The following is a 27289-nucleotide window of genomic DNA, read 5'->3' on the forward strand; positions in this document are numbered from 1 at the left end:
TTTGCTTGTTACATACATTGATTTAAATGGTAAACAGATAAAGTCATGTTTTTAACTGCCAACTGGTTATACATTTAAGACACGCTAATGCAAACACACTAATTTCTTTAAGTTAAAAACAGATATATCTATTTTGTGAGAAGCAGGCTGACCTGATTGGCCTCTTTGTGAAAGCCTCTTCCCTCTTGTGAAAAAGCAATCACTTTGCGGCACCTGGAAACATGAATATAATATCACAGGTCATTAAAAGCTAAATGTACAACCAATAAATATGTACGGCCATGTTGTCATACCCCATCTGTTCTTGTTCTTGGATTTTACTTAGACTCAGGAGCTTCTCCTGATACGGTGAATGGGTCTCCAAACCCAGCTGACTGCAGCGCCTCACAATTCTAGTTGGGGGGGCACAAAACAAACGGTAAATGGACCTGTACATGTACTTGCTTTTCTAGTCTTCCAACCACTCAAAGTGCTTTAACACTACTTGTCATCATTCACCCCTTCACACCCATTTATACACTGATGGGAGGGGCTATGGTTCCACCTGCCCATCAGGAGTTAGGGTGAAGTGTCTTGCCCGAGGACACATCGACATGGAGAGCCAGGTATCGAACCGCCGATCCTCCGATTGAAGGATCACCCTGCTCAACACTGAGCCACAGTCTCCACACAAAAAGTAACTCAAAGTAAGTAATTCAGCCATAAGTTGATGCTCATCAGTTCTGGATTTGGACTGTTTACTGTTTAAAGTAAAGCAACGGTTTGACGGTTTGCATCTTTAACTTGCAGTGGCACACAATTCAAATAAAGTAAATTAGAGTGTTGGAAATGTCCAATTTAGCATTGCACTCCCATAACATTTTCAGACTTGCGATGTTCAGTTAAGGATCAAAATCAATGCAGCATAACCAGAGATATCATGCGTTTAATTCGATGCATTCCCTGCCAAAACCTGGCGCCTAGGTTATGTTAGGTTGTAGTGGATTTTATATATATTTGCACATGTAGATAAGAGAAGTTTATGTTTTAAATTAATACATAAAGAAAGATATGATAATTAATTTGGGATATTATGAGGAATATTCTGGAGGAATGTATTATGAAACATAAGAGAGGATCACTGTTTTATTATTCTGTTTTAATGACAAATGTAATGATTAACTGTATGATGCATGGGAATGGATGCCGATTGAAACCTAATGTGTTGCTTTTATTCGGAAGGCAGGATAATAGGGTTTTATTGTGAAGGGGAACTTCCTGTCCTTGACCGGAAGAGTGAGCTTTGACCTCGCCTGTTTACTAATTGGCGTAGCGAGTAGAACTGCTGCATCCTTTGAACTGACCAATGGAACTAACCTTTAGGTGTGAATTCATTTGCATGACCATACTAATAGCCGAGCATTTGTTCTGGGGAGACATGGTTCTACTGGTCTGGAGACTCGAGACAGCCCCGGTCTGTGGCTCCCTAGGAGCTGCACTCCGTCTGTGGAAAGTTCCTCCTTTCTGGCCCCACGATCGTGAACGCTACATGAGTATTATCTTTGCCATTAAATATTGTTAAACTTTAACTCGAATCCTGAATTTCCTGCGGCCACGGGACCCGGAGCTTTGAACACGAATCTTACAGTTACCAACAATGCAATTGGACTGCGGACAGTTTGGTTGGAGATCTGGTGTGTATTTCTCTCACATGCAGTATGATTCATCTGTGTTCTTACCTAAGTCGGTAGAGGTCGGAGAGGCTGCTCCTATCCATAAGGTCATGAGCAATGGTCTCGGCAAGATGCATTATGGGCAAGGTCAGGTGGTCGAGGGAGAGCGAGCAGAACTCTTTTTCCAGAAGGTCGAGATAAAACAGGCTTTGATTCTGCAGCCAAACAAAAGAAACAAATCAAGAAAAGAAAATCATATTCTTACGGGAATACCCAACATTTTTAATACTATCCGGAGTTTCATCAGAAAAGGAAGTGGCCCGCGGTGCTGACCTGCATTTTCCAAACCCAATTTCATCACATACTTCCATCCCATTGTGGTGGTACATCCACAGACAAATTACAACACACACTGGTTTCAGAATACTGAAGTTTCAACCTCGTATAACATCTTCATTTCAATAAATGCACTTCCTCTTCACCAACAAATGACAGCCAGTGACAGGGACGCCAAGTGGATGTTTTCGGCAGCAGAGCCATTAATTCGATATAACCAGCAGCTACGATCCGATCACTGCTATGCTGAAAACAAGACTGAAATCACACACACACTATAGTCATGACACTGAGAGACCTGCCTGCTTCGTAATGCTGTGTGTGTTGATACAGTGGGGGTTAGTGTTGGTTCTGAAGATGTGCCTGGCCTGTTGAGGGCAGACGTAGCGAGCCCAGTCCTGTGGGGTGGAAGGGAGTTCCTGATCCAAGACAACGGGTTTAGGTCTCTCTTCTACAGGGGTAGGCTGGTGCAACAGATTAGACACATAATTGATATTTTGTTGTTATTAAAACTAAGTAAATACCTCTCTCAACATTTTTACTGCCACAAATAATTAATGTAGATAAAGAGCACATTTTCAGTATTATGTCATGTCGCCTCAGGCAATAAAAAAACATGTTTTAACTAATAATGAACATTTCAAAGCTTTGTTTCTTTTTTTATCATACAGACTGAGAGAGTAAACAATAGCTGACAAACAAGTAAAGTAACCACTTTATCAAGCGAAAGTAAATACCTCAGGCTTTAAACTAAGCTGTGTAAATCAACAACATTCAACACTTACATCTTTCCCCTTTTTGCCTTTGCACTTGTCTTTGCCTTTTTTGGATCCAGCAGAGGCCGGGGGCTGGGGTAGCTGGTTCTTTGCCATCTCATTGGAAATCTCCCAACCTACGGCCATGGACACCTGGAGCGATAGACAGTGCAAATATGAGCATGTTCCTTACTCGACTTAAACATTTGATTATGCACTTGAATAATAGCCTCTTTGTCCACGTTGTCCGAGTTGAACATGCAGTACCTGCCAAATCCGAAGCACAAAGACAGAGGCTCTGAGCAGGTTAAGCTGGTGCTCAGGTGAAGTCTTGTCGGCCATGACAGCTAGCAGAGTGTGTGCTCGTACCAAGCTGTCAAGACGTCGCACCTCCTTCAGATTCGACAAACTTTCTGTCAATAAGGAGCCCTGCACTCCCACCAGGGACTCCCATTCCACTGAGCTCAAATCCCTTTTTTTAGACTTGTCCTCTAGAGAAAAAACAACATAAAAGATCAACTGTGACAAAGAGTTGAACAGAAAACAAGAATAATCTGTAAGTGTAATCAAACAGCATCATTACCGGCCATTACGCTGAGAATCACAAATAAAGCTAACAATACAGAGGTGCATATCTTTGTGTCTAGTTTCCACTTTTCCTATTATTTGGGTGTCTCTTGGGGAATAGTTACTGAATTAGTTGCTGCTATTCTCAGTGGGAATCCATCCCACATGGGATGTTGAGAAATCTGCTTCTTTCTCTAGTCAGTTCCTTTACCTCTGAACAATATTTGCCTGGTTCAATGTTTATACAATTGAAATGAGGGCACAAACACATTCCATTGCTGATGCAATTATCAAAAAGCTGGGGCACGGCTTTTGTCTGGATCCGACGGATCAGATGTTAGTGCTTAGACCAACACTGTGTAAAACCCATGAGATATCCGTTTCATGCCCACACGGGTCCCTCAAGAGTACACGGTGGCATAATTAACACAACTAACTGGTCATTCACACTGTTGTGTCATGATACAATAAACGAGATGAGGCAATGATTCTACCTAATCCCTCAGCCTGTTCACTTTCCACGTGCAGAAGGATGTCTATGGCCCACTGGACCTGGTGTTGGGCATCGGCTTTGGGGAAGTTGTGACAGTACAACCACTCTCCAAACTCGAGCAGAAGGCTGACCTTCTGCCACTGAGGCTCTTCACTCTGTTCACAAACAAGAAAAGTCAATCAAATCCAGTTGCACTGGCGGAGTGGCTCCACACCGTGGTGCTAGAGACTTAGCATAGAATATCCCCTTTGCAGTGGAAAAAGATTACGCAGTAAATAAAAGGGTGAACTTTAAGACTAGAATTTACTAATATGACAGATTCCATCATGATCTATCTGCATTAATCGGCTGACGTATCAGGTTTGGGTAATTATACAGAAATGGTGCCAGAACATTACCAACAGAGAGGTGATGGACTTCTGGTAGCAGGTGAGCTGCTGGGTTATGTTGCCGGCACACAGTGCCACCTGGTGCCACATCAATGAACAGCACTGATCTTCTTCGTCTTGGAACTTCTGCATGTCCGTCAGTACACTTTTCCCCAGTTGAGCTTTTACCAGTATTCTGTGTTTCAGCAGAGGTCTGACAAAGAAAGAAAACACAGAGGACAATATGATTTATTTCTGTCTATCACCCTTCTCAGTCACTATTATATATTTCCCCTCCCCATGTGTGCTTTGTTATTTTTCTTTTTGTACTCACAGCCGGTGTCTGGTGCGAGGCATGTCTCTGATAGCTCGGTCCAGCAGCTGCTGAGCACTTTTCCAATCTGTTCTTTCAACGTGGATGTGGTGCAACAGACTGTAAATGGCTGCTCTCAGGGTAAGGTCCTCCTCCTCTATTCACATGCAGAGATGCACAGAAATTATATTTAGATGATTGATCTGTGTTTTCATGTACATATGTGTTCATAATGCAATTATCAATGTAGAGCTAAGAAATTCAGCTCTCCCAAATAGCCCATCCAAATGTCACAATTGTTTAACGTGGAATTAATGACAATATCTTGTTCCATCCATCATTTATAGTGTCAAGTACAAAGGCCAAACCTGAAGCAATCTAAAAATGATCAAACAGAAGTTTCCCAACTGAACCAAGTAAGGGTTCATTTACCACTCACCTGTGGCTTCATGTTTAGAGCTCCCAAGACGCGGTGCTGTCAAGGTCAGCAAGCCTTTCACTTTGCCCTGTTTCTGATATAAAAAGGGAAAGGATTATACTTAAGTCACGACAAAGGGGAATACGGCAGGAGAGTGTTGCTGGTAGTGGTGGGTGTTTGGTCGTACTTAAAGCTCACTGACGTAAAATATGAATTGCTATCTGACCTTGCCCTGTACATCACCCTGTCCTCTTATCTGTACATTTTTCATTTGAACGAGTGTTTATTCCCCTGGCTTGATTGATGTCCACAGGCAGCACCGGGGAGATGCTTTCTCACACTTCTCCTCTCAAGAAAATATGTTTCATTAATAAAGATGTCTGAGCAAGTTTGAGAACCTCACCGCCTATTTTACTCAGATTTAGAGCAGCCAAACTAAAGTTGTTGGAAAATAAATAGCAGAACATGAAAGTTCAGTTTGGCTGTCATTAAATTCTTGTTTTGCTCACTTATTATTCCTTTTGATGTTGGTACTTATTTTTGGCAGAACTTGTCCTGTCAGCAGCTGGCATGACTACAAATTGAAAGTGTCTGGAAAGACTTGTCTGATGCTGGGGCTGGAGCATTTCAGCAGAGGGGCAGACTTTGTGTTGTTGGCTTCCCTTGTTGCATCGCTCGTTCTTAGCACTTAAGTCGCACCACTAATAATACTTAGTTTTTAAACGTAACATAAATGCATAAAAAGAGTAGCTGTGGGCCATTCTGTGTTTAGGCCAGGTGCTAAATAACAGATTCTGTGGAAAAATGAAAAATGGAGCGTCTGCACACTAGATTAAAGCTTGCAGTAATTGTAGTAGAAAATGCTAGAACTCTTCTATTTAAATATCTTAAATGTTTATATATATATTGAAATATAGAATAGACTTTTTACAAATTTAATAACCTTTGTTGAAACAATTTCAAACTTCGATGTTGATCTGGAGGGTCACTTTGTGTGGAGCTGTATAATCTTTGTCGACAACAATGTCAACATGTTTGTGCTCATATACAGTGTATGTGTATATATATATATATATATATATATATATATATATATATATATATATATATATATATATATATATACACAACAACATGAAATGAATGGATTGATATGGGTGATAGTGAATGTGTACTGAAGGAGGGTCCACACATTTGCATGCTTTATGTTGGTGTTAACCAGAGCAGACAGGATCTTCTCCAGGGGCTCTTGGAGCTGCCATCTTTCCTCAGGAGTCTGAGTCAGGGGTAGACATGTGTTCCAGTAATGCCTGGCAGCTGCAACGCACAATGCTGGACTCTCTGCCTTCTCTGCATTACTACGGACACGAGAAGATAGCAAGCACATATAAGGTTTGGACATTTAAAATGTAGAGTGACCAGACTAAGAGAAACTTCTATTTAAACTTGTGTAGCTGCCCAAGGCATTAGTCGATCCATAATTTGGCTGCATACAGCACCTGACACTGGACAGAAGCAGCTTCATAGCCTCCCTGTAAGTGTGTAGATCTCCACTGGACTCACGGACCAAAGTCAAACCTCGCAAACAACCGGCACTGCTCAGCATCTCATTCACCGCAGTCGGGCCGTACCTAGGGACATTAGGAAAGGTATTAGCTGTCAATCAAAGTCAAATCAATCGATCAAAATTAAAATGACATGCCCTACAAAAATCTGAAAAATATCCATATCCATATCAAAACTTTTTTAAAGGAAAGCAATGCTTGCTCATCAACTGCAATACTTTTGAATATGCACAATATGTCAATTGCTTCTCACAGAGCTTGGGAAGCAACAATCTCAACCACTCCTAACATCTATAGTGCTCTCCATAACAAAGCGCACACATGTCGTATCTCTTTCCCATTTTTTAAGACAGATCTACCCTGGCATTTCTAAAATGATCTTATTGTTTAAATCAATTGTAATCAGCCGACTACACTTACAAAACACGGGGCATGGCGTTGAGGCTCTTTGTTGCTGCTTCTTCCAGCTGCAGAGCGCTCTCGGTGCAGCACAACACCAAGCGGTGGTCCTTGGCATGGTGGCAGCAGGCAGCCAGCTGGCACCACACCTGCAACTCCACCACGGCGTCAGTCCAGCTGCATTCAGACGCCATGCTCACCAGCTTTTAGACAAGGGGAAAAAGAGAGAGGGGAGGGAAATGGGATGTGTTGAGGGAATAGGAAGGGAGGAGGGGATGTGGGAAAAGAGGTGAAGATTGAGTGAGAGAAAAGATGAGAAGAGGAAGGGAAGACAAAAAGACAGGAGGCATTTAAATGGGGGGCGGAGTGTAATGTAGACAGGGAATGTAGAAAAATGGGAGGAATGAGTGAAAGGGGGAAAGGTGAAGAGTGTGATGAAGACAAAAAGCAGAACAGAGATGAAGAAAGGAGTGGTGAGGGAAAAGACAGGAGGCGGTGAGCAGAGGAGTTGAGTACAAAAAAGTAAAGACAAGCGTGTGAAGCTCATTTTAATGATAGGTAATCAGGGATGGTGGGAAAGGTAGAAAAGGAATGAGGTGAGTGAGTGGAGGAAATTAAACATTAGAAGGAAGGTATTCAAAGTGGAAATAAAAAGGAAAAGAATGAACGGTGATGTAATTTTTTTTCTTTATAGAATTCAAAAGAGAAGGGGAAGGTGTGAACGAAAATGGGGAGGAAAGGAAGGAGGAGAGCCGAGGAGACATGGACGGACCAGAGGACAGAGAGACAATATATATATATACACGTACAGTATATACGTGTGGAAAAAGGTCAAAAGGATGTTGAGCATCAAGAGAGGGATTCTCCACAGAGTTGTGAAGTTTTGATCCAACCAGCGCATGACTATCAAGGCAGCTGCATTATTTCTGCCAATAGTGACACATGATGAAATGCAGACAGGTGTGCTTGTGGTTCCACCTCGGCATCTGTTGCTGCCATCTGGGCAACAGCGAGGAGATGTACGTACCGACGAGAGGCCGGGAACAGAGAACTCCTTATGCCTGGGGTTCCGGTTGCACTGGAGCATCTCCACTGCAACCAGCACGCGCGTCATCGCCGACACCTCCTCGTTCTCGCACTGTGAAAATGGGGAAGAAGACAATGCGTACTGAGTTGTGCGGTCCCCTGCTGCATGCAGGGGACCGCACAACTCAGTACGCATTGTCTTCTTCCCCAGTCCCACACCAGTCCCTTAAGTCTAATTATAGAAATAAACATACCCATGTATTATTATTTGCTCATAAGTAATACATGAACCTGCAGTGGGATTATCCTGTGCGTCCCAAGAAAATCAGATGACCTCGTTAATGATGTATGTATGTATGACTTGCTATTTTCTGGAACATTTGTTGATGAATGATTAATAATTAAAAAACAAACCTAGTGTCGCTGTGACTCAAAGCACATCAGCCTGAAGCGACTAATGTAGGACAGGATATTCTTGGCCGACAAATGGTCGAGGGATTATGGTGACTAATCAACTGACAAATTGTATAAGCGCTTTCCCCACATTTCTGTCACTGCCGTACAATCAAGAAACATGACATCTGGAGATGATCGCAGTCCATCGGATACAATGCTGTGATATGGAGGCGGTGTAAGCAACATCTAGCGCATCAAAAAGATTAATTAAATATGTTAGGCATCATCAACTACAATATTATAAGCACATTAAAGACAAACCATAATTTAATACAGGATGCATTATGCCTGTGACATTAAGTTATGACAGTCCACTCCTCTTTACATTTCACATTTTCTTTCAAAAGGTTTCAAAACACATCCCCCTCCAAGAAATAGAAAAGAACAGCGGAGAAAAATCTAAAAATACATTCCTTCTCATATCACAAACATTGCAATACTGAGGGGTTTTTGGTGCGTTTTTTGGACATTATCAGCTGTAGCAGCAATGCTGGGTTAAAGTCATTCACCACAGCAAAGTGCAGCTGCAGGCCTGGCCTGTATACGCTGCTGCTTCTGCAAAGACTTTGATAGTGCGTGTTGCAAACCGCTCACACGCTCACAGCAAGAAGAGGAGGACAATGTTGAGTCTGGAGCAGAAGAAAAAGGGGAAAGTAGTGGACGAGTGCAGTGAGTTTTCTGCTCTGATCATGTTGGGTATACTGGTGTTTTAAACATATTCTAGGACTCGTGTGTTCCAACTGTTGTCCATGTTTTACCCCCTTCTCTCTTATTTGAGGATATCATTTAACAATAGTCATAACAGTTTGGTATGGCACCTTTGTTTTCACAAATACTCAACTGTGAGTTAATTCAGAGTGCGGTCTGTGAATTAAAATTAAACATGTTCCGCATCATTTGGATCATTGTGTTAATAACTATCTTCCAATTTAAAAATTATTTGAAGACATTCCATTCATTTCAAATAGTTATCTGTTCAATCCTATTGATACAGTGTTCTTTAAAATTCTCCCAACGGGAGTGGAAATTTGGCCAATTCAGGTTTAAATGGACAGAAATGGATTCAGCCTCCTGAATAACCCCGGGAAAGCAAAGGTATTACAGATTATTATGCTAATGTGGTGAATTATGCATATTAACCAACATAGTTAACATCCAGCAGCTTCTAAATGCTGGGGACTCATACTATACATTACTAACATAAATCCTTGGGGTATATAGGACTCTTCAGGGTGGAAAGTGGACTAATTTTTAAAAAAATCCAACAATCAAACTAAGTAATTATTTCTGAATACTGGTACTGCTGCAACCCAATCCATTACATGTCATTTAGCTGACGCTTTTATCCAAAGCTGGACTACAATGTAAGAAACACAAGGTAATATAGTTATACAGTGGGGATCTAGCTGTTGACAGACAGGGATTGCGCCACACACTAATATGCTCCTCCCTGTCACAAGCAGTGATTTACATGTACGTTTAAAACATACTGTAACTTATGTTATTGGGAATAAGAACATAATTTACCCTTGAGATGGCAATGTTATACATTTTAGGGAGCTCTGATAGATAACCTAATAGTAAATTCTCAGCTAAAAATATAGTTTTTTCCATGACATCACAAGTTTTCCAGGATAGAACTCTCCTTTTCAAATTGTTTTCCATATTGTCCGGGATGCGTGGAAACCCTGTGAAAAGATGAAGCCCTAAACGCGTATCAGCGGCCTAAAATGAAGCACCGTAGACAGCTTTGAGCCGATTCAGAGAATGGTACCTCATCTTTAGTCTCCATCTTTGAGCCAATCTCCTGCTGCAGGAGCCTCTTGACCCGCACCCATGTGGCCACCGCCTGTTTCCTTGCTGCGATGGGGACGGCCTCTCCTGGGGTGTTACAGGTGGATATGCGAAGGGCGTAGTCACACAGCTAGGAAGAAGTGTCGAAAATGACAATGAGCAGTCTGAGAAGCTCAATAAGCAGAACACGACATTAACAGTGAGGAGTCTGCATAATCCTAAATGACGTTTAAAATGTCAATGTGGATTCTATTGTCTATCAAATACCGTACATTGTGCTATGTGTCCCTCTTTGTCCCTCTGTCCCATACACAGAAGCTTACGGAAAGACTTTGTTCAAGACAGACATTGTATCTGACCCTGCTATACTGTCAGCAATTTATAAAGAAATGCATTGGAAAGGATCACTTTTTTATCTTTCCTCCAAAGTGGAAACAGACACGGTGGAATTTAGTTAATAATTCACTGATAAAGGGCCTTTCATCTGGAGTTAGAGCTGTTATTCATGGTGGATCATTTGAATAGAAAAGGGGAAAGGAAAACGGGGCTTAACTGGCAACTACAGCACATGTGACTGAGCTGATGAGTGCATGGTTAGATACGTAATGTGTGAAGGGAATAACAAATTGTATATCTTCCTGATGTTGTGTTCACACTACAAGTGACGACGCGGACCAAAAAAACAAGTGACGGGCATTAGTTTGTAGCCTCATGTCAGCAGCTTCCTTTGTAGACTGTTGCTTTGTTGCTCGGAGTGTGAACATAGCATAAGGGGGCCTCAACTTGATGCTCGAGGGGACATTTATTGCACTCCAACAAATCCAATCCTCCATCATTCAACACTGCATTCTGGCAAAAGGGTTAGACAAATGCAGGTAAAACTTTGCCGTCCTGGGATCAGCTGATTTTACAGCAAGCTATCGTCCAATCTATCGTTGTTATATTGGGCAATCAAAATTGGGCCCACCTCTAGTTTAAAACTTTCAAAAGAGTTGACAGTGTGATAAACAGTTTCATACATATCTGTACAAAAGATTACAACTTGAGTTTCTGAACACGTCTTGCAAAGATTCTGCAAACTCCATTCAGAGATTATACATGCACTCCTTTCACAGTCTCAACATTCTCCTTTCTGCTATTATGTTTGTTTTCCAGATAGTTGACCTGTAAGTAGTTCTATGTTTATAGGCCTTTTAATCTTTATGCAAATATGGTGATTTCATTCATTGTTTTCCAAATGAATGTGGATTTAAAGAATCTATGAATCTATGGTAAGAGAAGCATTTAAATGTTAATTTAAAGTGATGTGTGCAGCTTGTTATGCAAATGTTTCGACATAGGAGGTTTGTATCCAACTTTGGTTATGATTTCATAATGACATAATGACAATGACTGTGCACACGTTGGCAACACAGACACATTTATTGGTTAAAAGGACCTTTTATGAGATCAAAGAATAATGCTTCGATGATGTAACTGAAAATGAAGGTCAGTGTTTGTCACAAACACTTATATGGTACAGATTATTAAATCTATTGATAAAAACATTTAGTCATGCACAGCCACACACAAGGTGCCCATTAGCTGCATCACACTCCCACAGACTGACATACCTCTGATGCCTTGCGGACATCCTGAAGGGCAACAGGGTCTAAGAAAACCCCGCGGATACTGGCGGCATTCTCCGCCCCCCTCTCGTGTCTGTTTCGACTCTTGTCTCCTGGCGGGGTTTGCTCGACGCTGTCTGGTCCGCACAGAGGCTGAATCAATCCCCGGGCCACAGCATCACAAAGCAGCAGGAACAGAGTGCAGTTCCTGAGAAATACAAATACAAAAGCATGCTCCAAACTGACATTATCTGGAAAAACAAGGACTGGAATTCGGGCTTGAATTTGGACATGCAGATTTGGACAGCAAAATGTACGTTGTCTTAGCGACATCATTACATGAGGATATCAATGAATCCAAATATTCACGTTATTATGTCTATACCCAAGGACAGCTTGGTTCTACAGCCAGAAACAAGAGCCAAGCTTCAAGCGCCTGTTTTTCTGAGAGTGAGATCCAGAGCCAGAGAATAAATTAACAAACATTTTTTGAGCATGCCTAAAAGGATTTTCTGATTGTACATATTGGAGTTATCAGCTGAACATTGTTCTATTAGCTCTTTGGTTGTTTTATCCACATACTTATCTAATGCATACAGCTTGCGTTCAGGTTTGTGGGGATTAAATAAAAGTCTATATTTTATCTAATAATCCAAACATAAAAATAATTAAATGTAGTTTTTTTCGGAGAAATAAATTAAAGGCAGAGATATAAATCGTCTTACACCTCCTAATTAACCAAGAAGGCTTGGAGCCCTGGTGAAGATTTGGATCTCAAGGTAAGGAAGGTAAAAGCCTTAACAGGTATACACACTGTAATTAAAACTGATACTAATTTAGAGACCCGGCCTACCCAGTGAACTCTGTCGTTTGGAGCATCGCCACAAGACTTTGGAAGGTGGGAAGCAGGCGCTGGTACTCCCCAGCAGCCAACAAGTGCCCGCTGTAGTTCCACAGGTAAATGGCTGCATTGGCTACCACCCACGGCTCCTTGATCCTGGCTCCGAGCTCCGCTGCACGCAATAAGTTGGAGGTGGCGTAGGCAGACAAAGCTTGAACCCAGTCTCTGGGAGAGAGAGGGAGATAATAGAGTGTGGGAAAGGGAGATAGAAAGTTGTGTTTGTGTGTGAGTGAGTGAGAGACAGTTAAGTGGCCACTGTCTACATTGTGTTGTCTCTTCTTTTTCTTTTTTTTAAATGCTTGTTTAAAATTACAACGCAGGATAGGATTTTGACATTAATAGTTCCATTTGCAGACAAGTTTTTGACGCACAGGCGAGAAAGGAACTCCACCATGTCGATGTCAAATATAGGTTACATCAAATGAGGCGTTCGACACCAATTTGTTTGAGGTGAAGCGCAACGGAGCAGTGCTGAATGTGATGTTTCAGGTCTTGTCAATTCAATAAAGAAAGTAGGCTGTTACGACTTTGTGTGATCCTGGAGCTCTATATTATCTACAATATCTCGGTCTGTAGAAAAGGTCATCACATCATTATTGATGTTTGCAGTCTTGTTTAAAAGCATGTTTAAACCATGTAATTGGTCTGAGAATGGTAATTATACATAACATATTTAACAATATTTTATAAAAAGCACAACATAATAATTTTTGGGAAGTGAGAATCCATTCTTTTAAGAAAATAACATTATTTTTATTAATAACATAGGATAAAAAGGAAATGTGCTCACTGAAAGTTTATATTGCTGGAATAGCTATTAATAATCACAAATACAACAGAATATTTTCAATGTAATAATAATTTAAATCTGTGATGTACAAATAATGAAACATACAGAGTGCATAGTCAAAAGACATACAATATAGACAGAATATTCTGTTTTATAATGCTAGCATGTGTGTGTGTGCACATTGTGTTTTTACCTGTAAACAACCCAGTGTGGATCCTCTTCAGACGCACACAACTCACTCTTCACTGCGGGGACAACCGGGCCGTTGAGCTGAACCCCCTCCGTGAGCAGCTTCTGGACTGTGGCCTTGACAGAACAGAAGACTTTCATACCTCAACCACAAGAGACAAAATGAAAGATGATTTCCTTTTTTGACAAGTTCATAATAAAATTAGGAGAGAAGACCTCTCGCCATGGGAAAGACAGTTTCTCCAGAGCCGCTGAAGCTCAGCTGCAGCAGATCAAAGACAAAAAGAGTGAGCATTTTAATCCAGCGACGGACAACTTGGGTAAGCCAAGAGGAACCCATCTTCATCATCAGAATGAGACGTAGGTATCTATTAATTCAATGAATTATGACCCCGATTGTCAAAAAAGGATACCTGTGTACCACGTAACAAAGGGAGCGCTACATGAGAGGAGCAAGCCGAGACGTGACAGTGAGAGTCAGTTCTGACAAGGTCAGGTAGTTGCTGTGGATAGTTGTCTCCATTTTCTTCAAAGTGCTGTCAAGTTAACATCTCTATGGACTTAATAAAGACTTGGAGCTGCAGGCTTGATGGGAAGCGGGATTACACAATGAGACAGGCTTATAAAACAAGGACAACAATCTCTGACTCCACAAATCAACATCTACCTCACAGGCTTGTTAGAAATCCCATAATGCATGTTTACTACTGCAAGCAGTCTCATATTACAATATTCCTATGATCTGAGATAGCTAGAAGAGTTTTTGTAAACATTTGTGGGGCGACTGTGGGTCAGTGGTTAGCATGTCCGTCTTTCAATCAGGGGGTTGGCAGTTCAATCCCCGCCCTAGTCGATGTGACCTTGAGCAAGACACTTAACCCTGCGTTGCTCCTTGTAGCTGTGTATAATGTAACATGTAAAGTATCTTAAAAAGCGCTATATAAATTAAATGGATTATTATTATTATTAACACCTCTATACAAAAACATCTGCATCCAAAGAAGCTTGAAATGAAAAGCTGGCAGAACCAGGAAATGTGAACGTAGTCCTTAACTGCGCTTGGTAAATTATGTACATTAACACTAATAACCAAAAAGGTCCGATCCGTAGAATAAAATCAATTAGTGAGTGTGCGTGGAAGACCCACCAGTCATTCTATGGGTGCAGTCCCACTTGGTTATAATCTTTAAAATTAGTCCATTTTCCTACTATTTATGATCGCCATATTTTCAGTAATGGTAATTCATATACTAGTTACCTTTTTATACAGTAGTTTTATTGTTAGTGGCAGAGTCTACTATAACCAAAGCTGGATTCAAATATACATCAAAGGAAACAATAAGCCAAAAACAAAGGCTGAAGTCTTATCGTGTGAATTTGGCATAATGCGGATGAGAACATCCTGTTGCTTCACATTAAAACAATACAGTGTATAGCATTTAGGGGTGTCTATTGGCAGAAATGTATCTGCGATATAGTTATATAGTTATTCAGCGATATTAATATGTTTTCTTTTGTGTAACCTAGCCTGAAAATAAGAATGATGGTGTTTTCGTTTCCCTAGAAGCTTTCTCCAGCAGCCAAGTACAGACAAACATGACGCTCGCTCTAGATCGGGCAATTTGCATATTTCCATATCTAGTTCTGCTACCAGCTTGGTTTCAGTTTCCGTTGGTTACAGTCTGCAACCTCACGGCTTGTTACTACACACTAGACCTTTAAGTGTGGCTTTTACTGTCATGAAGCCACAGAAAAAGCCACAGGGCTGGCCATGATCCTTCATCTGTTTGTTTATTTATCATCTAAAAAAACGACATTGAGGGGAGTAATACAATTAATAAGGAGGAGAGATTAATCTGCAGGTGACACGCTGCTGTCATATACCGTTTTATACAGAAGAGCTGGTCAAAAAGCTTCTGGCCATCTTTCTACATTGTTCCCGTTGTACACATTTGTACAACGGGAACAATGTGAAACCTGTATTTTGTGGATTACTAGTGAAAAAACATTTGAAAAGTATGTTTGTGTTGGCAATAATCCACCTCAGCACTGATGAAGCGGATTTCGGCTAAAAGGCGCAGCAAGTCCCTCGCGCAGATTTGGCCTCGACTGCAAGCGTGAAGACCTTCTGCACCACTTCCTTCCTCCAAGGACCTACATTCTGGATCAAGCAGACCAAAATGGTGATGTGAATTATCTCAATAAAAAGCTAAATACTCTCCGTCTTGTATGTATAACTAATACAACTACTGCTACTTCCGTTCCATCTCTCTGATTTCTGTCATTTTCCAACAGTCTATTTTTCCCATCATTCATCATCTTACCGTCGGTCTCGGAAATCTTCAATCTCCCATCGTCATAAAGCAAACAGAATCGACAAGCAGCTCGGCACACATCCCAAACTTCCTGTTTCCTGGCCGTCTTCACCAGCGTTGCCCATAGCTTCGCTCTAGAGCAGCAAAGGAATAAAGAATGCTTTAGAGATGATACCATCTTAGAAGGTGGAGGTCAGAGAAAGGTCAAAGAAGCACACTATATAAGATCCAAGGTTGGGTGTTTGCAGGGTCATGAATAATGAACTTTTCCGTTGGGTAATCTTCAAGTCAAGCCTCTTGCCTTCTCCTGCTCATTAAGCCTACAATGTCTTGTAGGCTTAATTATATATATATATATATATATATATATATATATATATATATATATATATATATATATATATGATATTGGTAGGTAGGCAGACAGCCTCAACTATGCACTATGAATGGAACAGAAGGTTAATTTCTGGTGTCACACAACTTTAACTGTAAAGAGGATAAAAAGAGAAAACATGAATTAGTATATAATGTTCAGGAACAGCATGGAGTAATAAATCCAACAAGTCATAAAAGCCTGCTTCATTTTCCAACTGGGTTTCTGCGAATCCTATAATAATCGCCAAGAAAACTTTACACCTGCCAAATGAAGTCGGGCTTTCACTTGTCTTAAAGACACATACATGTATAATCCCAATTAATACACATAAATGTACAAACACACACCTCTCTGTGATGTCTGTGTCCTTTCCTTGTCTGGCCAGGTGTCCATCCAGCTTCCGCACAGATGTAGAGTGATGCTGCGCCTTTGCAGAGAGCCGAGCCCCTGGTCCAGATCCAAGACTGCCTACGGGAACTAGAAAATTGTTGGAAGACTGAATACATACGTTGATTTTTATTAATGCTACTGGAAAAGCGCCTGCATTTTCTCTAAATAGAGTCAATACACTTTTCCAGAAAGTATGCATAGTAAAAAACTCTTATCAGTCTGTTGCACAACTCAATAAATTGCACAATAAATGTGCACAAATGTGCGTAGTGAGAATGTTATCCTATCGATGAAGATCCAAAATTAGCTGAATTATGCAATTATCCGCATAAGAAAGTAACGACAACTCAGGGACCATAAGAGTAAATTATGTAATCATGTCGATAAGTAAGACCCAAAACACAAAAACAAAAAACAAAACAAGGGTTATTCCAGCATTTGTTTGATGGCCTGAACCTCAAAAAGAGGTCTGTGAATTTGACTGGAGTGTTTTCAAACAAGCAGAATGCTCACCAAAGGAATCAAATACAGCACACACACACTACACAATACAAGCTCAAATTAATTAAACCCACTCGTCCCGTGGATACTCGGTGTACTGGCTTTGAAACACTGAACACAACGGTTAAGTGTCGTCATCAAGGGGATGCTTGAGGTTTAAAGATGAAAAACCGGGAGATGCCTCTATGGACCAAAGAGGTCCTTTGACTAGCTGTCAAAGGGCCGAGGGGAGTTCTTTCTCGGGTCATTAGACTGCTGAATGTTCATTTGATGCTGTGGGCCAATAAGGCGCCTGAAATAAGTATAAGATCAAAGGCGCTCACCGAGTTCAGGCCCCTCTGCTGCATGATCCGGCACACACAGTCGATGGGGCTTTGCAGCGAGCTACTGCCGGAACACATTTTTTTGCAAAACCCAGCAACTTCAACACTGTCGCTGTTCGTTTTAATTCACATTCACATTCCGCGAGTAATAGTAGCGGCTGCTTTGCTGAGCCAGCAGCCCATTACGCAATCAGTGCAGAGTACTACCTTCAGGCTGCATTCTGGGAGCTCCGTCGGCTCAGAACAGAGGGAGTCTATAAATACTCATTAAGAGACTGAATGGCAGATTCCAAAGCGTGTACTAATGCCATAGTTCAACACCTAACATCACTGTTTTATTATTGAATAGATTATAATATGGCCTGATTTTATTAATGAAAATAAAAAAAAATAAAAAAAAATATATACAGTACATTGAGAACAATGAGTGCAGAGATAGCTGAGAAAGAGAGACAGACGGAGAGCTCATCAGGACCGAGCAACTGGTTCAGTGGAAATGTTCCACTGAACCATTTGCGGTGAACAACATGTTCACCGCAAATGTCTTATCAAGAGGATCAAATTAAAAGCCTAAAGGCATTTTACAGTTGACCCGAATGTCACCCGAATACATAAAAGCACATGAAAACCTAATTTGATGCCATAAAATAATCAGATACTTCTCATCTCACTTTAATGTAAATGCTTCAAGGAGAAATGTGCACTTTACCCCAGATGAGAGGTATCTGGGGGAATATTCTTTTAAAGTGTAATGACACGTATGATTCCTGGTGCAGCAACAAGGGGCCATAAGCTTATTCAATATGGATGTGTGCTTCAAGCTATATCCCAACAATTGAAAGTCTTCTGATGAACAGGACACGTGTTGAGAAAATGTTATTGTGTCCTTGTATGAAAATTGAAAGCAAGAAGAGAACTGTGTACTTTTGGAGGTGTTGTCAGCATCCAGCACCATCTGGAAGTCGTCAGGGGCCAAAAGCAGACCCACGGCGACCAGGATGGGACGACTGTCTGTCCTTTCTTGGGGCGGCATGTCCCTGGCCTGAGAAAGGGATGTCAGACTTAACTTGAAGCCATTACTTATAGTCCTCTAAGGACCATGCATACAAACACACTTAATTATTTTTAAACCTGCACACTGCATGCAAGTTAAATGTTATATTATTTGAACGTTGACCAAAAACCATGCAATGGCTAAGTTCATCGCCCTTCACTGCACATGTATGATTTCTGTTTCTAAACCCAGTATGTTTTTGCATAAATGTCTCCCATTGGTAGGTTTTAAAGAACGGTTTGATTTTGTAATGTTAAGACTGTCTGACACAGATCGTCCGCAAACCTGCTGCATAAGCAAATCGGCTTTATCCTCGGCCCGGGGGGGCGTTTGGTAGAGGGTGCCTCTGAGCTGCAGGAGGCGGAGAGCCGACGACAGGCGTTCTTGTCGCGTCCCGTCATCTAGCAGCATGGCTTTCTGAAGGTGAGTCAAAGAAGCCTCAAGGCGCCCGTCCTCCTCTTCAATAACTGCCAGCTCAGAGTGGACTTGACAGCGCGTCTCCAGCAACATACTGTGAAAATTGCAAATTGCAAATTATGCATATTATAAATGATGATACATCTGCAGGTCCAATACCACAATTTCAAAATCGGGGCGATGGGAAACTAATGACATATACAGTAAAAATATCGAAATGTTGGCTCTCTGTAAATGTGACGAAATACTACAGTGAAAAAAATCATCATAATAGCATTCTTTCTTGATCCAAAAGTCAAACACAAACATATAATGCATTTCATAAAAAATAATAAAAAATAAGATTCTGCATTCCCCTCAAAAACCAAGAAAATATTATCAAAACTATACGTTACTGCATCACAACACTGGTTGAGCTGTAATATAACAGGAGGCACCATAGCATGCAGCATACTGTAGTACTGTATGAAAAAAACTTTGACAGCATGTTTAATCAGGACACAAACTGTTTATTTTTTAGGGGGGTTAACTAAACTACTGGACACAGCCAAACATATGTAAACATACACACACATGACTGTATATCATGATGGATATGAGGAAAGTGGAGACCTCTGAATGTCCTCCAGTACTTGGGCCACCCTGAGCAGAGGTGTCCTGATGTGTGTCCTGAGGTTGTGCTGCAGCAGGGGCAGACAGAATCTCCACTGCGTAGCGCACACTGCCTGCGCGGCCTGAGGGTCCCCCTCCCTAACTGCGGTCTGCAGACACTGATCCAGCTGGCCTATCTCCTTCAGCCGGGCCTGTGGGATAACAACTTCAGTTTGAGAGTGTCTCTCCTGTAGCAGCGAGAGCACAACCCTTCTATCATTTGGCAAGCGAGGATTGAATAAGTGGTGCCAATTTTGTAAATGTGATACGCCGAAAATATGAAATTGTAAAAAATGAGATTACAGAGTCCTTCTTCCCTCGAGATTTAAAAAAGAAAAATTCTAGTCAGAGAGGGAAAAACTGATAATTAAACTTAAACTTAAACTCTGAGCGCTGCTAGATGGGTTAGCAGTTCCTAAAGCGGGGATACCCATTAAAGTGGAGGGGACTTTCAAGATTCACTACCTTCGGACAAAGAACGAGATTACAGAAAATATTACTGAACAGTTAATCAAGACTCCGCCTATGGGTCCGCTGCCCGCATCGGCTGAGACATATGATGGAGCACCTCCACACTGGCTTTGGAGTAGTCGTTCATCTTCCCCTCTCTCTTCTGGAGGTTGATTTCACCGTTGACACAAGCCATTATTATGCGCTGGCCGACAGTCTGAAAAGACAAACACACGTACATGTGATTTTAAGAGTCGCCGTTCAGCAGTGCGCAGGAGAGAGGGCGACACATCTATAGGCAAAGTTGTGAAGAATGTAGGGTTCCAGCGTATAGCCTGGCTACTGCCTGATGTTTCAGGAGAACACCGGACACTCACAGCTTTTCCCGCCGACCTCAGCTCTTTCAAACAGTCGACAGCTACATCGTGACACTTCACTTGCAAGGCCAGCAGAGCCAACTCCAGGAGGAAGGGAACTCTGAAAATCCCAGATAAAACATAATTTACACAACTCCCAACGCTTCAGTACAGTAATCCGGGCCGTGCGCTGCCCCTGTTATCCATATGTGGTTGATTGGTAGCGGGAGGTTTGGCAAGAGGACAGGGAGCAACGACAGTAAGCTCGTTGGGAAGGGCATTTGTTCGGGTCTCTTTGGGTCACAGACCTGTCAGCTGGTTGGATGGCTGTCGGGCTCTGAAGAGGACTGAAGTTCACAGGCTTAGCAGATGCTTTGGTGCAATCCATCAGGAGTCGAAAAACCTGCTCAAGCTCCTCTTTTGTTGGTTCAACCTCATTTATTTCTTCCAACTTGCTGTTTATATAACATGGAAAAAAACAAAACTGTCTGTTAATCAATAATGCATAAGCTTATGCATCCACGAGTATGCATGCATCTGTATTTCCATTCTCCCCCTAATATACTCACACTACACAGTGCATACACCTCCAGCAAAATAGCCTATATGGTGCTGACGATGGCTGGGTCAGACTGTTTATAGATTAGCTGAAGAGCCATAAGGAGCTCTGACATGTTGAGTACATGCCTGCAGAAAAGGGGGGGAGGTGGGTGGGGGCTGGGTTGGTATGATGACACACCAGAAGCCATGGTACGATACCATTACTGTGCGCAGGCAGCCAGATGAACCTACACACCATGGGAAACCCTGTAAATCCCACCGCTTAAGAAAACGTGGCAAATATAAACTACCAAATATAATTACCGCCTCCTGTTTTTTATGCCAGTGCCAACCAGTCGTGTTGCAGTTGGTCCAAAATGTAATAATTTCATCATTTTATCCTCTTTAACGATTGTGTGAAATTGTCATCATGAGCATATGCATTCTTGAATTATGGCCAAAGTAATATTTTGGGAAACAAATATGAAACAGAATCGCTCAAGGCGAAGAAAGAACATAATACAATGGACAATTCAGGCTACAAATATAGTGGTGAAACTCTGAACAACCAAAGTTGGTATTAATAAGGTCATACTTAATAAAAGGTCATGACTGAACTAGCCTGTAGTATTAGCATTGAGCATTCCATAAACCCAAGCATCCAATCAATCAATCAATCATATTCTTTGACACAGCTTTGCCTTCACAATTTAGGCAGATCGAAGGCAGCTTCTTGCTACTGTACAACGTCTTCATCTTAGATAAGATGGGATATGCTTTCATCACAAGAGCAAAAAAACAACTAAACAATGCTTTCTGCAATATAAATCCTCCACCACAAATAAACCCCACTTTTACTTAAATATAGCAGAGAAACTTTCCTTACTTATTAAATTCCTGTATTCTGTAAATCACTGCTAAGGTAGCACACTGCCAACTCATTTCAATGAGGACATCACTCTCTGTCAGCTTGTGTTGGACCTACAGAGAGAAGAGCGAAGGTACAAGTTCATTTTGATTTATTATCAACTGAAATGCTTCACTAAAAGGTCTACTGTATTTCAAATTAAACACAGCTAACTGCATGAAAAGTGGTATTGTTCCTGATTGTGTGATCCCAAACATTTCCAATAACTCCAGAGCGCTGTTAAGGCCAAAATGTACTGACAAAACAAACAATTTTAATAAATGCCGTTTACCAGTAACGTAAAGAGTCTTGGATAAAGATGTGGAATATGTGACTTTATGAATTCTTCTGTAACTTTGGCAAAACGTGCAGCCTCTTCCATTTCACGGGAGTCGACAAGACATTTGATGAGATGCCTGAATAGAAACAGAGAGAGAATGAGGCCGATGCGATTTCAGTGTGAAATAACAGTATTTTGCGATGTTTCCACGACATATGTACGTTGTTTATTGTATACCAAGTTCCCAGTCTATTACTTTACATACACCTAGCATCCAATGCAATCCAGTAAAATAGCCCTTCCTTGTTGACATGTTGACACATGGGATGAGAAGCATTGCATTCTATTAATAAAGTAACAAAGTAACATTTGAGGCGTCATAGGAGACATGATTAAAACAGCTGACATAAAGACGTATTCCCCACTCGAGAATAAGGTTAAAAAAAAGAAAGAAAATAAGTTTGGTAACCTGAGAGCTACAGTCAAAAATGAACTGCTGGTTAATGAGATCTGTGCATACTCCCCATGAATGCAGCATGAGACCGGACAGAATCAGGACTGGACTTATTCATAAAGGAGAACTAAGAGAGCATCGAGGGGCCACTTGCATCATGAGCTCAGCCCTCCAGCTGTGGTCCCGGTCTGCCACCTCCTCCAGACTTCCGACCACCTGCCTGAGGGAGGGGACGAGGTGGCGACATCGCCCTGGCTGCAGGAGAGGACGCACTGTCTGGAAGTACAGCACCGAGGCATTGAACGTCATGAAGTAGTATCTGTGAGAAAACAAAATAATTTAAGAGAGGAAACTAAATTATGCACATGATCAGGCAAGTCATTTCATCTCTTGGCACAACTCAATTCAGACCAAGTGTCAACTCTGTGCGGAGAGGTTCTGTGAATTGCAAATGTGTGTGGATTAGCCATTGTCCAATGGGCCTCGAGAGAGCTTCCCGTATAAGCCATTCTATGTAAAATGAGGAACATTTACGAATCCAAGGCGCTGTTTTAGAGGAAAGTGTGTGAACAGACCGTTTGAGTGCTGCTAATTGATACACCAGAGAGTGCGTTGTGCATTAGTCTGGGCTTGGTGTATTAGATATGTATTCTCTTTGGTGTTAATTGGGATTGCTCAATCAGCCCTTTTATTGACAGGTTACGAGTTCATTAGCAAAGAGATTCAGTCCCGCTTGTTAGCAAAGGCTGAGCCGCTTCCTCCCAATGCATCTTTCTTAAAATGTCACAATGTCTATCATCACACGTCTATATTTATCATCCTTTTCTTGCCCTGCTCACAGATTAAAAAGCAAACCTGCTGAATATCATCCACCTGTGGGGTGAAGCATAAAGAATCATGTCATATTTCAACTTTATTCTTTGCAAATCAAACCTTGATGTCGCAGAATATATGTTGCGCAGCACGCTGAACCTTCAAAAGCTATCGTAGCTGAAAAATGTTGATTATTTCACGTTCGTTGCGTGTCTTTACAGGTGCACCTCGGCACTGTGATGGCAAATGCCAAGCAATATTAAAGATAATAAGCTGTGCGCGCCATAAACTGGCCAACTTTCTTGACACTGCTAGAACAAAGCTAAACACACTTCTGAGAGGCTACGTACCTTGGTTCATGCTTTGAAATTTCAATTGCTTTAAGAAAACACAGCACAGCCTCTTCAAAGTCTCCCTAAAATAGAAAATAATGCAAAAGACTTTGTCACATCACACAGACATACGAAGATCAGAAAAGGAAACTATTCAGTAGAGGCCACAGTTTGATAAAATACCAAGAAAAACTTGAAACTGCACTTAAGTGTGAAAAGACAAAACGGGCAATGTGCCTTGAAGAATCACATTGTGAAAAAGTTTTTTTTATAAAGGAAGGGCATCTGCTCCTTTTTTAATGCAAAAGAGTACATTACATCTCCAAAGTAACTGTGTGTGTAGCCCATTGGCAAAGAAACACATATACACACAACCTCCCCTTGAGGAGGTTGACTGTCCTCACCACGCTCCCAGTGGTCGGCGGAGACTTCAGCTGGCCCTGGCAGAGGTACGCTCGACACAAAAATTGATTAGCCGTCGGATTCCCTTCAAAGTAGATCTTTAGACACACTGTGCTTATCTCCAAACAACCCAGCTGAAAACACAAGGGGGAAAAAACACACACAAAGGCCAAACAACAACAATATTTAAACCTCATCCGCTGTCACATTTTGTCACCAGCATTTTTCTAAAATGTATGCAGTATCCAAACTACTCACAAATGTCTCGATAAATGTGTGATCGGTTTTACGCGTGACGGAAAATGATCCTAATTGCAGGTTTTTGCCCTTGAGAGCGTCAGCACTGTTTTATACACTGTCTCCTGCTACTTGTTATACAAATTCACACAGGCTCGTTCTTGTTCAAAGAATTGTAGCGCTGCCAGGGGAGAACATTCATAACAGAAAAGTTGTATGCTGTAAACTTTTAATTGTGTTATCATTAGGTATTTCATGTTTTGCTCATGCTGGAAGATGACAAAACAAAGTAGTACTTAACAGTGAGTGCATCAGTATGGTAGAAAACGTTAGAAAAATGTCTTAATGCAACAGGAAAAGTCATAGTTCTCCAACACCTGAGGACTATTGAGATGTGTTCCTGCTAAGGATGGGGACTATCTCAGTATTCAAATAGGCCTGAGACTTCAAGGCAATCTGCACTGAGAAGACTTGCTGTGTGATATAAAGAAGAGAGAACAAATCACATTATGGAATATCATTATTCAAATATGCTTCCCCTGGGACACTTCAGTCCACATTAGTGAATATTCATTAATATCCTATCCTCCTGGGAGAATCGTTAGATTTAGCTAACTAAAGTAACTGTGCAAAAACAGTGACAGAATGGAATTAATGATACGAGTCTTCCTGCAAAGGTTTTTTGAATCAAATGATTTTCTATATCAGTACCTTGAGATGCTGTCACCAACAAAGCATGTGTGTTCATCGACGAAGAATTCCAAAAGGATCAAGTTTCTGCTTCATTTACTCAAACCAAATAAATTCTCTCCACGCGCCAATAAATGTCAGTGCTCCCACAGACGATGGCGCTGACACGTCATCACAGCACCAGGCATTTACCCATATAAATGATAATAAATCTTTCATTCTCTGAGGCTGCTTGAAGCAACGCATCTCATGCTAACATATCGCCAGTCTCTGAACTCCTCACAAACTCCTCAGAGCAACAGGAAGGCAAAGAGCATGTGTTCTCTCAAACACACGGATTTCAGCATCAGATGTCTTGGCAGCATCTGTGAAGACCTTGATTGGCTGTCATCAATGTACAGTAGATCTACACATGATTCACTTCTGGCAGGGGTAGTTAGATCATGATTACATGATTTAAAGAAAAAAATACAATAATTATATCTTGTAGAGGCTTATTCGTCTGCCTATTATTTAACAGTGCAGACAAACGAGCCCTGTGACTATAGCTCATCCTAATAATAATAAATAATATAAAACTTACATTTTTGAGGGACATTGTTTCCAAGGAACTCAGAAAATACACACACTCGGCACAGCCTTCTTTTTCTTTTTTATCCAGGGCCTATCCAACCTCATGACCTCACGTTAAGTGGAGGTTTCAAATCCTTTCTTTGACCCTGCTGACACAGTCTAACGAACATACCCCCTCGCCCGGTCTCACCTGCAAAGCTACCTCCGCGCAAACAACGTACAACTCCGGGGCGATGCGTGGAGTTCGTCCGCCGGTTCGAGCCACGGCTGCGCTCTCCATTAATTGGTACGCTGACCGCAGAGCTCCAGAGTCTGGACGTAAAGTAGCGTTACGTGACGTTAAACACAACACAGGCACACTTTAATAACTCGTTGAAGCTGAACGTCGATACAATACAGACCTTGTCGCTCCTTTGCCTGAGTGAGATACTGACGGATATCCAGTTCCATCCTGGGAGAACGTCAGCTATCGGTAGCTCATATGTTTACGCCAACAATGAGGCGTTTCCTGTGTTTGTTTGAGAATGTTAGCTAGCCAGGGTCGTAAAGCTAATTACGACTGCTGTTGTTCGCGTTAAACTGTAAAGTTACAGGTGTGTGAAACTCTGGACATTGGAAAAGCAACACGTTCCATTTTACCGTCAATATAAACATGCCACTTGTCTTTAATGAACAACTAACCCGGTGTCGACGGAAACGCTGGATAGAGCGTGTTTGTAGTTAGGAAGCGTTACTAGGCAACCCGAGACCGGGAGGGAACTACGGAAAACGAATGGGACCAAAAGTGTTGATACTTGTTGTACTGATTGACTACTAACTTGAGTTCAAACAACTCACTGTAGTCTCTAAACGTCAAATTTAATATACTCTCATCGTGGGACCCGTCTAAATATACACACAGAGAGAATAGTCACCCTTCGGGATGGCTTTAAATGTGAAATATATAATTATTTACTGCAGAGCATTTTCCTCTGTTGACCTACTTAATGGTTGGTGCTTTTATTTGTTGTTTAAAATTTCACCATTTTCAAAGCAGCGCCTTCTGCTGATAAACAGGAGCTTTACTGTGCACTCAGTGTTGAGTTGAGATACTCTACCCACATGCTGAAATCCTGGTCATTTCGAGCCAATCACTGTGGAACCGCGACCCTCTAAAAATGTTTTGGTTAGGTGTACTGACACAGATATATGATGTAAGATCTTTTTCAGTGCATACTACCTACAACTCATGTTCATTTTCTCCTGCCACCTTACTGTAAGTGCCCATTTAAACAGATTAAAACATAACATGCACAATCTACCTAGGATTAAGGTACAGGACAAGTAGTTTTATTTCATGTTGGTGACATAATCAATTCATAGCAGAGGAGGGTGTGGCTGGCTTGACAAAGCTCGTAGCCAGGCTAATCTGGTCGACGCAGATGGTGCTATATGAAGATGAATAGGCTCTTAAAATGCTACATGTGTTTGTTCAGGCTGTGATCCATATATTACAACAATACACCTGCCCAGCTGTAAAGCTTACACAAATCTTTACTGCCGTATAATCCTATGAAATGGGATTTAAACAATGCAATAAATTGCTATATTCTCACAAAA

General features: G+C 41.4%; 1 protein-coding gene across 1 annotated transcript in view; it reads right to left on the minus strand.

The window, feature by feature from the left end:
- The window catches only part of LOC117744153 (cilia- and flagella-associated protein 46), a 51410-nt gene extending 25034 nt beyond the window's left edge, over positions 1-26376 (minus strand). Inside the window, exons 1-34 of the mRNA XM_034552289.1 lie at positions 26092-26376; positions 25881-26002; positions 24193-24324; positions 23807-23871; positions 22798-22962; positions 22202-22325; positions 21889-21983; positions 20771-20917; positions 20484-20583; positions 20225-20323; positions 19618-19808; positions 18874-19099; positions 18459-18576; positions 16668-16788; positions 15954-16078; positions 15672-15790; positions 13634-13746; positions 12603-12815; positions 11756-11957; positions 10123-10272; positions 7894-8004; positions 6888-7069; positions 6402-6533; positions 6095-6260; positions 4924-4996; positions 4506-4641; positions 4202-4385; positions 3805-3958; positions 3011-3234; positions 2774-2896; positions 2279-2452; positions 1719-1867; positions 294-392; positions 153-213 (exon numbers count right to left, since the gene is read on the minus strand). Coding sequence (XP_034408180.1) covers positions 153-213; positions 294-392; positions 1719-1867; positions 2279-2452; positions 2774-2896; positions 3011-3234; positions 3805-3958; positions 4202-4385; positions 4506-4641; positions 4924-4996; positions 6095-6260; positions 6402-6533; positions 6888-7069; positions 7894-8004; positions 10123-10272; positions 11756-11957; positions 12603-12815; positions 13634-13746; positions 15672-15790; positions 15954-16078; positions 16668-16788; positions 18459-18576; positions 18874-19099; positions 19618-19808; positions 20225-20323; positions 20484-20583; positions 20771-20917; positions 21889-21983; positions 22202-22325; positions 22798-22962; positions 23807-23871; positions 24193-24324; positions 25881-26002; positions 26092-26140 — 4644 coding nt within the window. The 5' untranslated portion in view covers positions 26141-26376. The remainder of the gene's footprint in view (positions 1-152; positions 214-293; positions 393-1718; positions 1868-2278; positions 2453-2773; positions 2897-3010; positions 3235-3804; positions 3959-4201; positions 4386-4505; positions 4642-4923; positions 4997-6094; positions 6261-6401; positions 6534-6887; positions 7070-7893; positions 8005-10122; positions 10273-11755; positions 11958-12602; positions 12816-13633; positions 13747-15671; positions 15791-15953; positions 16079-16667; positions 16789-18458; positions 18577-18873; positions 19100-19617; positions 19809-20224; positions 20324-20483; positions 20584-20770; positions 20918-21888; positions 21984-22201; positions 22326-22797; positions 22963-23806; positions 23872-24192; positions 24325-25880; positions 26003-26091) is intronic.
- Positions 26377-27289: the final 913 nt, after the last annotated feature.

The sequence above is a fragment of the Cyclopterus lumpus genome, chromosome 15 (assembly GCF_009769545.1).
Source record: "Cyclopterus lumpus isolate fCycLum1 chromosome 15, fCycLum1.pri, whole genome shotgun sequence".
In the NCBI taxonomy this organism is placed as follows: domain Eukaryota; kingdom Metazoa; phylum Chordata; class Actinopteri; order Perciformes; family Cyclopteridae; genus Cyclopterus; species Cyclopterus lumpus.